Here is a 13,171-nt window from a genome sequence, read left to right on the forward strand (position 1 = left end):
AAGCGAGTGGCAAGACACAACGATTTGAAGGTGTAGTTGCAGTTTACTTCCTCTAGCTTTATCAATCCCCTGAAACTAACCAAAGCACTTCGTGTAGCTGTAGGGACAGTACAGGTTACACCGTTAAAGGATGGTAGCTTAATCATTGGTTGTTGCGATGCTGCACAGCGGGATAAGTTACTTGGCCTGAATGAGATGGAAGGTAAGAAAATTACATGTACTGAATGGGAGCGTAAAAAACTTGAGCTTGGAGTTATAACTGGAGTCTCAACTGACTTTTCGTGTGAGGATATTGGATATAGGCTTATGTACACCCGAGATCAAGTTAAAAAGGAGAGCCTTTCCATTCGGTTGTTTTTTGATGAGAGGGTATTGCCTAAAAGGATTAGGGTAGGATATATGAGCTTTCAAGTTCGTCCATACATCCCGCCGCCATTACGGTGTTTTCAGTGCCAGAAATTTGGGCATGTGGCAGCCATTTGTAGAGGCAAAAAGCGGTGTGGCAAATGCGGAGGAGGAGATCATGAGTACGGTCAGTGTCAAGATGGCGCTAGCGTTAAGTGTTGCAATTGCGGAGGCTCACATAGCGCTGCATACAAAGGTTGCCAAGCACACAAAAGAGCGGCTGAAGTGCAAAGAGTTAAGGTAGAGGAGAAACTTACTTAAGCAGAGGCTGTTAAGAAAGTAGATGGGAAAAGAAAACTTGACATGGATCGCAGACCGCAGGGGTTACGCCAAATTGCTCCTTTTCAGCATAGCAGTTCAGCAAGTAAGGAAGCTATACAAGTAGATAGCGTGAAATTCTTGGCATTCCTCGCTGAAGTCATAAATTGCTCAGCATTAACGGATAAGAAAAGTGAGAAGATTAAAATCATAGTTAAGGCTGCACGAAGGCATTTTTGTGTAGGGGCGGAAGTTTCATTTGAAGAAATCAAAAGAACTTTAACTATTTTCCAAAGTGTACAACTATCATCACAGCCCGCTTCATGTGGGGATTTCTAATGGTTTTAGTGTTTTGCAGTGGAATGCTCGGAGTCTCTGCTCTAATGGGCAGGAATTTAAGAAGTTTGTGGAAGATTTGGATGTTAAGCCTAATGTTATATGTGTACAGGAGACGTGGCTTAGGCCTCATTTGGACTTTGTTTTACAAGGGTATACTGTGCGTAGGGATAGGGATAATGGCCCTGGTGGAGGGGTGGCTTTCTTTGTCATGCATGGACTGGGTTATAGAACTATTGAGGTAAGTAGAGAGGTAGAGAGGATCATCATTGAGGTATGGATAGGTAATTCCAATTTTTTGGTTGTTAACTACTACAATCCTTGTGAAGCACTAAACAAAGATGTTCTTGATGAGTTCCTGGGTGATGTTTCTCGCAAGATGGTATGGTGTGGGATTTTAATGCATATAGCACCCTTTGGGGGAGTACAGAAACCAATGGCAATGGTAATGTAATAGAGGAGTTGCTAGAGGAAAGAGACCTTATTTGCCTCAACGATGGGAGGGGAACAAGAATTGACGTCTCAAGTGGGCGGGAGACGTCTATTGATCTTACCTTCGTCTCTGCGCAGTTTGCAAGATGTTCTAAATGGAATGTCATGCAGGATGATTGTATTGGTAGTGATCATTACCCTATCCTGTGTGAAATTGGTGTGGGACCAGTCCGGATTGAAGAAGTAATCTTCCCTAGGTGGGCTTTTAAAAAAGATGAATGGGATGAATTTAGTGAGGATTGTAGTATCAGACTGATGAGTTTCAATTTAGAACAATATGAGACTGTTGATGCTGTTAACAGTAAGATTACGGAGATATTGCACTCTTCTGCTCTAGAATTCATTGGGAAAACAACAGGTAGTGGGAAGCATAAAATGGTGCCTTGGTGGACAGATGAGTGTAAGGAAGCAATACAGATAAGAAATAGAGCTTTTAAAAAGGTAAAATCAACTTTCTCCTTTGATGACCTGGTTGAGTATAAAAGAGCTCAAGCTATGGTCAGGAGGGTGATAAGGAAGGCAACGAGAGAGTGGTGGGGAGCATTTTGTGACACTATTGGAAGAGATACTTCAATTAGTGATGTGTGGGGGATGTTAAGAAGAATGGGAGGAATTAGGAGGGAATATTCCTTACCAGCTATCCAGTTTAATAATGAAATTATGAGAACAGATAAAGAAAAAGCAGATGCTCTAGCTAAAGTATTTGTTAGAATTCATAGTGTGAATAACTTATCTCCTGAGGCCAGAGTGGCTAGAGAAGTGGTAAGGATGCATCCTAATGTTTTAGAGAAGAAGGTTGCTGCAGATGAGGCTTTTGCTGTGCCATTTTCTATGTTTGAGTTAAAGCGGGCTCTGAGTTGAGTTAGATCTACATCTCCAGGTAAGGATGAAATTTGCTATCTAATGGTGGATAAATTGTGTCCTCAAGCGCAGATGGTACTTTTGCAACTTTTTAATTTCATATGGGAGACGGGGAATAGTCCATCAGCTTGGAAACACTCTGTTGTGGTACCATTTTTGAAACCATGTAAGGAAAAGAGTGAGGCGACTAGCCTATTGCGTTGACCTCTAACCTATGTAAGTTAATGGAGCGAATGGTCACAGATAGGTTGATTTATATTGTGGAAAAGAGAGGCTTACTCAGTTCATGTCAGAGTGGCTTTCGTAGGGGGAGGATGACTATGGATCCTGTGCTGTGTCTGGAAGATACTATAAGGAGGGCTCAAGCAAATAATGAGCAAGTAACTGCAGTTTTCTTTGATATAGAAAAGGCATATGATATGCTGTGGCATCAGGGACTCCTTATTAAGTTAGAGGCAATGGGAATAAGTGGCAGACTGTACAACTGGGTCATGGCTTTTCTGTTAAATAGAACTCTTGAATTGCGTGTTGGTCAGTCACATTCTAATGTTTATCCAGTGGATAATGGTGTTCCTCAGGGTAGTGTGTGCAGTCCATTGCTGTTTAGTATCATGATTAATGACATTTTTCAGACACAGATGTTAGTATTGGAAGATCTTTGTATGCAGATGATGGAGCACTGTGGATCAGGGGGCGAAATTCAGCTTTCATTAGTCAGAAACTCCAGGCAGCAGTTAGTCTTGTGGAGAACTGGGGCATTAAATGGGGCTTTCATTTTTCTGTGGAAAAGACACAGGTTATTTGCTTTACCAAGAGGAGAAATGTTCTCCCTGTACGTATTACCTTGTATAGGCAGCCACTCAGACAAGTTGAGGTAGTGAGGTTTTTAGGGGTTTGGATGGATAGTAAACTGACTTTTAGAGATCATATCCAGAGAGTTGTTGTTAAGTGTAAAAAGGCAGTAAATCTACTTAGATGTTTAGTGGGGAGTGATTGGGGTTCCACTATGATGTCACTAAAACATGTATATATTGCTCTCATCAGATCTGCATTAGATTATGCGTGTGTTGCATATGGATCAGCGGCAAAGACACATTTGCTGAAACTTGATGTAATTCAAGCACAGGCCTTACGTGTGTGCAGTGGGGCATTTAAGTCCTCATCAGTTCCAGCTCTTCAGGTAGAAGCAGGAGAATTGCCCTTGTCTTTAAGACGTCAGCAGCTGGCTATGGTGCACTGGACGAACTTACAAGGTCATAAAGAAGCTCATCCTACTAAGCACATTTTAAATCAGTGTTGGAACATGGTAAGGCAAATTTTAATAGTTTTGGGTGGGTTGGGAATTGTCAGGCTGAGAAACTTGGCCTAACCAAGTTGGCTCATAGTTGCGTGGTACCACTGCCGGTTATTCCACCCTGGTTTTTTGTTATGCCTACAGTGGATCTTGATTTGGTTACAATGCGCAATACTGCTGAGGAGGCAAGGGCTGTGAAATATTTGATTAATGAGCATATGCGTACCAAATATTCTGAAGGGGTTCAGATTTTTACAGATGGCTCTAAAGACCCTGACACAGGGAAGACTGCAGCTGCAGTGTTTATCCCAAAATATGAGAAAGAAATTACAAAAAGAATGTCTGACCACCTTGCAGTTTATTCAGTGGAGCTATTTGCAATCTGCCTTGCGTTAGAATGGATAGAGGTGGTAAAGACCAGATGTAGTGTTATTTGCTCTGATTCTTTGTCGGCATTGACTAGTATCCTACATGGCAAGTCAGCGTGTAGACCTGACTTGCTATGATGTTCTTCAAAGTCTTTTCAGACTGCATCAGCAAGATATTTTGGTTAATTTCATATGGGTTCTATCTCATTCAGGTATTGAAGGGAATGAGGTTGCGGACCGGCTTGCTAAGGATGCTTTGAATTCTGCGGTTCAGTTGAACATTCCACTCAGTAAAGCAGAAGTTAAGCACATAATAGTTACTAAAATGCTAGGCTTATGGCAGGGGCAGTGGGACAGGGAGAGTAAGGGCGGCTTCCTTCGCACTGTACAAAAACAGGTTCCCACTAGAAGACAGTGTAGTTGGAGTCGTAAAGAAGAGCAGGTAATGACAAGGCTTAGGATAGGGCACACTAGGCTGAACCATAATCTCCACATTATTGGCAAGCATGCTACGGGTCAGTGTGTTCACTGCAGGGACATGGAGACTGTTCATCATGTTCTGTTAGCCTGCCAAGCGTACAGCATAGAAGTATTCTGCTAGAGGAGGTCAGAGAACTGGGGGAGACCGGGCTCTCTCTTGAGGGACTACTTTCCTTCTCTGTGCCATCAGCTTGGAGATTTGTGTTTAAGTTCCTTAAGAACACAGGGCTTTTTGATAGGATTTAGTTAACCTTTTTTTTTATTTATTTTAATTTTTATTTATTTATTTATTTATTTATTTGTCGCTCCTTCGTCGATGCTCCACATCTGTAGTTTCACGACTGTACAGTTGATGGCGGTAATGCAACATTCTGGATGCCAACCGCCAATAAATTGCAAGAAGAAGAAGACGACGACGACACCAAACCAGAGCGGAGTAGTAGAGCAGACGGTCGGTGTTTCCATCCAGGCTTACCGTTCGTCAGAGATTGTCAAGAGCACGCGACTTGCCGGAGGCCGTAAGCCGTAGCGTCGGAGGCCACCAGCAGCATCGGCAGTCAGCTTGTTGTTCCTGCGAGGAAGCTGGGACGACACAGGCTGAGCTAATACAGCTTAGCTTCGGCCGCAGCTCGTGGGAGGCCCCAGCCAGGACCGCGCCTCGTCGGTAGACTCCACCCAGGCCTGTGGCTGCATAAGTTTGTTTATCATGGCACCTAAAAAGGTAATAAGTGGAGAATAACTAGAAGAGATAAAACCGTCTCTGAACTTTAGGTCGGAAGAACGAAACGATGAATTACTGGGTTTAATGAAGGAGGTATGTGAGCTGAGAAAATTGATGCAAGAAAAAGACAGCAAAATTAGATTTTTGGAAAAAAAAAAACGAGTGGACGAGTTGGAACGGTACTCTAGAATGGATGATGTTATTGAGGCAGTGTAAATTTTGCCGGACCCGGCAAACATACAGCTAACGATGTTTTGCGGGTTCGCCTATTCTCGCAGCCGGACATCCGGGAACTTCCTAGCTGGAAGCGAGCTGCCATCTTAGTGTGGTGGAATTGCGCGATTTCGGTAACATTGAAAGCAGCACGAAAATGCCCCAAAATTGTTGTATTTCGGGTTGTACAGCCAACCAAGAGTTATCCCGAATGGCAGTTCTATATTATACCATCTGAGAAATGTAGGCGTGAGAAATGGCTCGCTGCAATCAACAGGGCCGCTGTAAACACCGATGGGAGTAGGCAGTGTATATTTTGCCGGAAACTACAAATACGTATTCGGCCAGATTTACAAGAGATATTACTTTTGGTTTTCTGAGTAAGAATAAGAAAGAAAAACTCTGTATTAATGTCATTTTATGTCCTGCCAAATTTTGTATCCACAAAAGCAAATGTCAAAAATGCCCCCCTACATTTTCCTACTTCAAGAATGACTTTGACCTCTACATGAAATCTTTGGAACATATGAAGCAACCGAAAGCCATGAAACTCTTCTCTTATTTTTTTGCAGTTGTCGAGCAATGATCTTTAAACCAAAAACTTCATGACCTTATCTGTGAGCTATTTCTAAAGTCTACGAACTCTTCTCCGTGAACTTTGAACTTTCTCTAAAGACTATGAACTTCCAAAACTATGAACTTTTCCCTGTGAACTTGGAACTTTTTTTCTAAAAACTAAAAAAAAAAATACACGCTGACGCCTTCTCTTTTTATTTTTCTTGTATATCTCTTTCAATTTATAACGGTGATACTGTGACTTTTTGTGGCCTTGTGCTTTGTTCGTTATTGTATTTGTTGAAATAAAGTTTTGGAAAAAATAAAATATTCAACCAGATCTCCTCCCTGATTGGCTCATTCAAATGACGTCATTGCAGAGTTTATTTAAACATGGCGGCACCCTCGGCAAAGTTGAACTGGACGATATTTCGCCATACGCGACACTGGCAAAATAGATTTGCAGGTGCTGCCAAATAGATTTAAAAACAGTCTTTTCCCTAGTGCAATAATCACTTTGAACTCTGACAGCCACTGACTGATATTTTCTGCCTTATTGGACTTAGTGCAACAGCACAGTGATGTGCATTATTTAATTTTATGCATTATCTGATTTTATTTTACTGACAAATTTTGTTTTTTAAAAACATAAAATTTGACATCGGGGTGAATGTGAGGCATAATTGTAAAGCGCTTTCTGCGTCTGATGCAGATGGAAAAGCGCTATATAAATGCAGTCCATTTACCATTTATATTATGTTGGCACTGACTGAGCTTCAATCTCACTGTACATTTGTACAACCCCTGGCAAAAATTATGGAGTCACCGGCCTCGGAGGATGTTCATTCAGTTGCTTTAACTTTGTAGAAAAAAGCAGATCACAGACATGACACACAACTAAAGTCATTTCAAATGGCAATTTTCTGGCTTTAAGAAACACTATAAGAATCAGGAAAAAAAATTATGGCATGCAGTAACGGTTACTTTTTTAGACCAAGGCAGAGGGAAAAAAATATGGAATCACTCAATTCTGCAGGAAAAATTATGGAATCATGAAAAACAAAAGAACGCTCCAACACATCACGAGTATTTTGTTGCACCACCTCTGGCTTTTATAACAGCTTGCAGTCTCTGAGGCATGGACTTAATGAGTGATAAACAGTACTCTTTATCAGTCTGGCTCCAACTTTCTCTGATTGCTGTTGCCAGATCAGCTTTGCAGGTTGGAGCCTTGTCATGGACCATTTTCTTCAACTTCCACCAAAGATTTTCAATTGGATTAAGATCCGGACTGTTTGCAGGCCATGACATTGACCCTATGTGTCTTTTTGCATGGAATGTTTTCACAGTTTTTGCTCTATGGCAAGATGCATTATCATCTTGAAAAATGATTTCATCATCCCCAAACATCCTTTCAATTGTCCAAAATATCAACGTAAACTTGTGCATTTATTGACGTAATGACAGCCATCTCCCCAGTGCTTTTACCTGACATGCAGCCCCATATCATCAATGACTGTGGAAATTTACATGTTCTCTTCAGGCAGTCATCTTTATAAATCTCATTGGAACGGCACCAAACAAAAGTTCCAGCATCATCACCTTGCCCAATGCAGATTCGAGATTCATCACTGAATATGACTTTCATCCACAGTCCACGATTGCTTTTCCTTAGCCCATTGTAACCTTGTTTTTTTTCTGTTTAGGTGTTAATGATGGCTTTCGTTTAGCTTTTCTGTATGTAAATCCCATTTCCTTTAGGCGGTCTCTTAAAGTTTGGTCACAGACGTTGACTCCATTTTCCTCCCATTCATTCCTCATTTGTTTTGTTGTGCATTTTCGATTTTTGAGACACATTGCTTTAAGTTTTCTGTCTTGACGCTTTGATGTCTTCCTTGGTCTACCAGTATGTTTGCCTATAACAACCTTCCCATGTTGTTTGTATTTGGTCCAGAGTTTAGACACAGCTGACTGTGAACAACCAACATTGCGTGATGATTTACCCTCTTTTAAGAGTTTGATAATCCTCTCCTTTGTTTCAACTGACATCTCTCGTGTTGGAGCCATGATTCATGTCAGTCCACTTGGTGCAACAGCTCTCCAAGGTGTGATCACTCCTTTTTAGATGCAGACTAACAAGCAGATCTGATTTGATGCAGGTGTTAGTTTTGGGGATGAAAATTTACAGGATGATTCCATAATTTTTTCCTCAGAATTGAGTGAGTCCATATTTTTTTCCCTCTGCTTGGTCTAAAAAAGTAACCGTTACTGATTGCCACAATTTTTTTTCCTGATTTCTTATAGTGTTTCTTAAAGCCAGAAAGTTGCCATTTGAAATGACTTTAGTTTTGTGTCATGTCTGTGATCTGCTTTTTTTTTTTTTTTTTTTTTTTTTTTTTTTTTTTTTTTTTTTTTCTTTCTACAAAATTAAACAACTGAATGAACATCCTCCGAGGCTGGTGATTCCATAATTTTTGCCAGGGGTTGTATAAGTGACAATAAAGGCATTCAATTCAAAATGGCAGGTTGCACTGTTTTGCCGGCCGTCTAATTTTATTCACAACAGAACGGCCGTGGTCGGGCGGGAACTTAAAGGCAATCGGAATTTAAGATCTCCTTATTTCACATTCATGATAGTAGCTCGATATTGAATATTGATTTTCATTATTGAAAATTGCCATATTTTACCATTCACTATTTTCAGGGGTGGACTGATCGAAGGTTTTGCAAACGTGACACTGACAGAGGGGAAAAAACAAGATAAACGTACGTGCCGACGTGGATTTCTGTATTTTCGTTTTTATTCTGTCTTGAATTTGCAGGTTTTATTTATCATCCCCGCCCAACACAGAAAATTATTTCCACCGTGCCTGAAATTATTTCCACAGATTGGTAAAAAAAAAAAAAGCGCCGGTGGAAATAATTTTCGCCACACGGTGGAAATAATTTCGGGCACGGCTATGCCACGTTTTTGAGCTGCTTTTAGCGTCCGGGAATCCCTTGAGCTATTTCCACCATGTGGCGAAAAGCGCTGGTGGAAATAATTTTCTAAGATACTGGAAAAACTTTACAATAACAGACTGGATAGATTTATTGAACTACACAACCTGCTTGATGACAGTCAATATGGGTTCAGAGCAAAAAGGTTCACTGCTTTGGCTTCGTGCAGTGCAATCGAAAAGATCAATAAACATGTGAACCAAAGGGAATTAGTAATAGGTCTATTTATTGAGTTAAAGACTTTTGACACAATCAATTAACATTATTTCAAAAGTTGGAACTTTATGGGATTAGAGGGGTGGCTCTGAATTGGGTTAAAAGATATTTGCAAAACTGGAAGCAGTTTGTTAAAATCAGGCACTGCTGTTCTACATATCTGGACATTGTTTGCAATAAAACTACATTACAATCACTATTCATCCTTCAAAAAAGAACATTAAGAGTAGTTCACAATTCAGGGTTTCGAGCTCATACCAATCCATTGTTTATTAAATCGAAGATATTAAAACTTTATATGATGTCATTTAGGACTTCAGTTGATGCATAAAGCAAAAAATTAACAATTACCTCTTAGAATTCAAGAATATTTTACGTAGAGAGAAGGAATGTATAATTTAAGGGGTTTGTATTATTTTAAAATTGCTGGTGCTAGGATGACTAGGAGGTGCTTCTGTCTCTCCATTTGTAGCCCCAAAAAAATTGAATAATTTACCGGGGAAACTTAAGCGATGTCCAGATATTAACCGGTTGAAATATTTATACAAAGAAATGGTATTTTCTAGTTATGTATTAGATGACTGGAACCTTTGTGTTGTTTTTTTTTTTTTTTGGGGGGGGGAGATGTCTGGAGAAATTTGGCTATCTGTTGCTATGTGCTGCTGTTGTTCAGATTGTTGGATATAAAAGTCTATGAACAGGCGTATATGCCTGGTTTGATTTGACTTTATACAGGGGGGTAGGTGTTGAGTGTTGCTTCTGCCTACACCTTTAGGCACCATGTATTTTGTTTATTTTATTACATTTCTTTTCGCCTTTGACTTTTCGGTTATGAGATTGGTTGTTTGTATACAAGTGAATTTTGGTTATGCATGGGTGTCTAATAAACTCAATTCAATTAAAAATTCGATTCAGGTGGCGTACACCCTAGACAGGAGGCCAGAGTGTCGCAGCTCCTAATGATATTTTACTTTGTAAATGAAAGAAGCAGCTGTTGTAATGAACCATTTTAATTAAAGGAAAGGCAGGTTTAGGACAAACATGGACAGAGGACATTTTGTCATAACTGGTTGTGTTTGTTTGTTTCTCCAGGATCAGTGTGATTCCCTGATCCCGGACTTTATCTGTCCTGAGGACACAGCTGGGCCTCTGGAAGTCCCTCCAGACCCTCCTGTCCTGCCCACATACAGCGTTCCTCCCGTGGTCCCTCCCTACACCGATGCTCCTCCCAGCTGCGAGGCCCCTCCTCCCAATCCTTCTCTGCAACCACCCTTCATCCCCACCATCACTGACGCTCCTCCACCAGTCCGTCCCGCACACCTTCCCCACCCAGACCTGACATAAAAAAACCCCAGACTCATTCATCAGATGGTCTCAAGGTCTTTTCTTTTTTGCAGGGCACAAGAGAAAGTCTGTCAGCCATAATGGAACTGAAGGTGAGAACATTTTCCCCTGAAGACTTTAAAGAAACACAGCAGCCTTTTCAGAGATTTAAATTTTAATAAAATAGTGAAATGAAGTGAGGTGTTGATGTTCTTGTTGTTTGTGTTGCAGAACCAAAGAAAAGACACAAGAAAAGGAAGCGGACAGAAGAAACCAAGAAAAAGACGAAAGATGACGACGACGGTCAGGTTATTCAAATCCCAGTCATGATCCCCACAAAAAGCTTCTGTGCGTTTTGGGAGGAGCAGCGCAGCCATGCAGTTGAACAAGACACCTTCCAAAATGGCCTCTGCAAAAAGATGGAGCAGATGGTGAGTGTGCACGCTCCTGCACAGGCATGATCTTCTTCTTGTGTCAGTGAGCGTGTTAACTGATGGTTTGTTGTTTGTCTGCAGTGGGATTCTCTGACTGTCCAGCAAAAACACGTGTTTTACCGTCTAGGTCACAGGTTGGCTGTCAGGAAGGTGAGAAACACTCTGATCATACATGTTGTATGTTGACGTCACACACGTGACTCTTGTTTTAAGCAGCTGACATCATGTAGAAAGTCTGAATGTTTTTTTTTTTCCCTTTTTCTGTGCAGGTTGGAAATGACGGAACGTCCTGATGCTGATTATTGGCAAACAAACATGCATGTGCACTTGTGGTTGATTTATTTATATATATATATATATATATATATATATATATATATATATATATATATATATATATATAGTCAATAATAATCTTTACAAAATAAAATATTTCATTGCATTCAATGTTTTCCCCTAAAACCAATATGTCAGTTAGATAGATACATAGATAGGTGGTATAATACAGTATATGCTGGACTAGACTTTTATGGTATAATACAATTAAAAGCAGAAAAACTGCAATGAATAAAAAAAAAAATGCTTCAAAATCTTTGTTTCTATCCCCTGATTTCTCTCAAGAGAAATGACTGTAAAAGTGTTATTTTTAATAAAAGATAGTCAAGCCTGGGAGAGGCACTGGTGCTGCACATCACTACATCCAGGACACCACAGAATCCCCGACGTTCCTGGGTGGCAACCCCTGGGCTGGCAACAGGTCCAGCCCCACATTTCTAAAATAACCCCCCCCCCCCCCCCCCCCGCCCCAAAATTCCACACACACCATATTGACAATGTGAACAGTTTTTTTTTTTTTGATTTTTACAAATGTATTAAACTAAGAAATCACACCTACGTAAGTATTCAGCCTTTGCCATGAAGCTCAGAATTGAGTGCAGGTGCATCTTGTTTCCACTGATCATCCTTGATGTTTTTATGGCTTAATTGGAGCCCAGCTGTGGTAAATTCAGCTGACGACATGATTTGGAGACACCTTGTCTGCATATAAGGTCCCACAGTTGACAGCGCATGTCAGCGCACACACCAAGCATGAAGTCAAAGAAATTGACTGTAGACCTCTGAGACAGGATCATCGTGAGGCGCAAATCTTTGGAAGGGTACAGAAATGTTTCTGCTGCTTTGGAGGTCCCATTGAGCACAGCAGCCTCCGTCATCTGTAAATGGAAGAAGTTCGGATCCACCAGGACTCTTCCTACAGCTGGCTGCCCGCCTGAACTGAGTGATCAGGGGAGAAGGGCCTTAATCAGGGATGTGACCAAGAACCCAATGGTAACTGTCAGAGCTCCAGCATTACTCTGGGGAGAGAGGAGATCCTTATAGAAGGACAACCATTTCTGCAGGAAACCACCAATCAGGCCTGTATGGTACAGTGGTCACAGAGAAGCCACTCCTTAGTAAAAGGCACATGGCAGCCCACCTGGAGTTCGCCAAAAGGCACCTGATAGTCCATGAGCCAGTCATCAATTTTGACCTAATCGGTACCACTGAAGGTGACTAAACGACACTTAGAATCCAGCCTCAGTGTACCATGGCCTACACAAAAATGTATGATAGCCATCCCAGGGTAGTAGCTACAACCCCTGGCAAAAATGATGTAATCACTGGCCTCAGAGGATGTTCATTCAGTTGTTTAATTTTGTAGAAAAAAAGCAGATCAGACATGACACAAAACTAAAGTCATTTCAAATAGCAACTTTCTGGCTTTAAGAAACACTATAAGAAATCAAGAAAAAAAGATTGTGGCAGTCAGTAACGGTTACTTTTTTAGACCAAGCAGAGGAAAAAAATACGGACTCACTCAATTCTGAGGAATAAATTATGGAATCACCCTGTACATTTTCATCCCCAAAACTAACACCCTGCATCAAATCACATCTGCTTGTTAGTCTGCATCTAAAAAGGAGTGATCACACCTTGGAGAGCTGTTTGCACCAAGTGGACTGACATGAATCATGGCTCCAACCACGAGAGATGTCAGTTGAAACAAAGGAGAGGATTATCAAACTCTTAAAAGAGGGTAAATCATCACGCAATGTTGCAAAGATGTTGGTTGTTCAATCAGCTGTGTCTAAACTCTGGACCAAATACAAACATGGGAAAGTTGTTAAAGGCAAACATACTGGTAGACCAAGGAAGACATCAAAGTGTCAAGACA

The 13,171-nt window shown here is 40.9% G+C and overlaps 1 protein-coding gene across 1 annotated transcript; it reads left to right on the plus strand.

Annotated features, from left to right (window-relative positions):
• The first annotated feature begins 4,899 nt into the window (after nt 1-4,899).
• Nucleotides 4,900-11,472, plus strand: LOC117509214 (proline-rich protein 4-like). The gene is made up of 6 exons (XM_034168940.1): nt 4,900-5,215; nt 10,292-10,504; nt 10,597-10,635; nt 10,754-10,953; nt 11,038-11,106; nt 11,226-11,472. Exons 1-4 carry the CDS (start codon nt 5,201-5,203, stop codon nt 10,850-10,852), a joined length of 366 nt encoding a protein of 121 aa, XP_034024831.1. The 5' UTR covers nt 4,900-5,200; the 3' UTR covers nt 10,853-10,953; nt 11,038-11,106; nt 11,226-11,472.
• The last annotated feature ends 1,699 nt before the right edge of the window (nt 11,473-13,171 follow it).

Source organism: Thalassophryne amazonica, chromosome 4 (assembly GCF_902500255.1).
Source record: "Thalassophryne amazonica chromosome 4, fThaAma1.1, whole genome shotgun sequence".
In the NCBI taxonomy this organism is placed as follows: Eukaryota; Metazoa; Chordata; class Actinopteri; order Batrachoidiformes; family Batrachoididae; genus Thalassophryne; species Thalassophryne amazonica.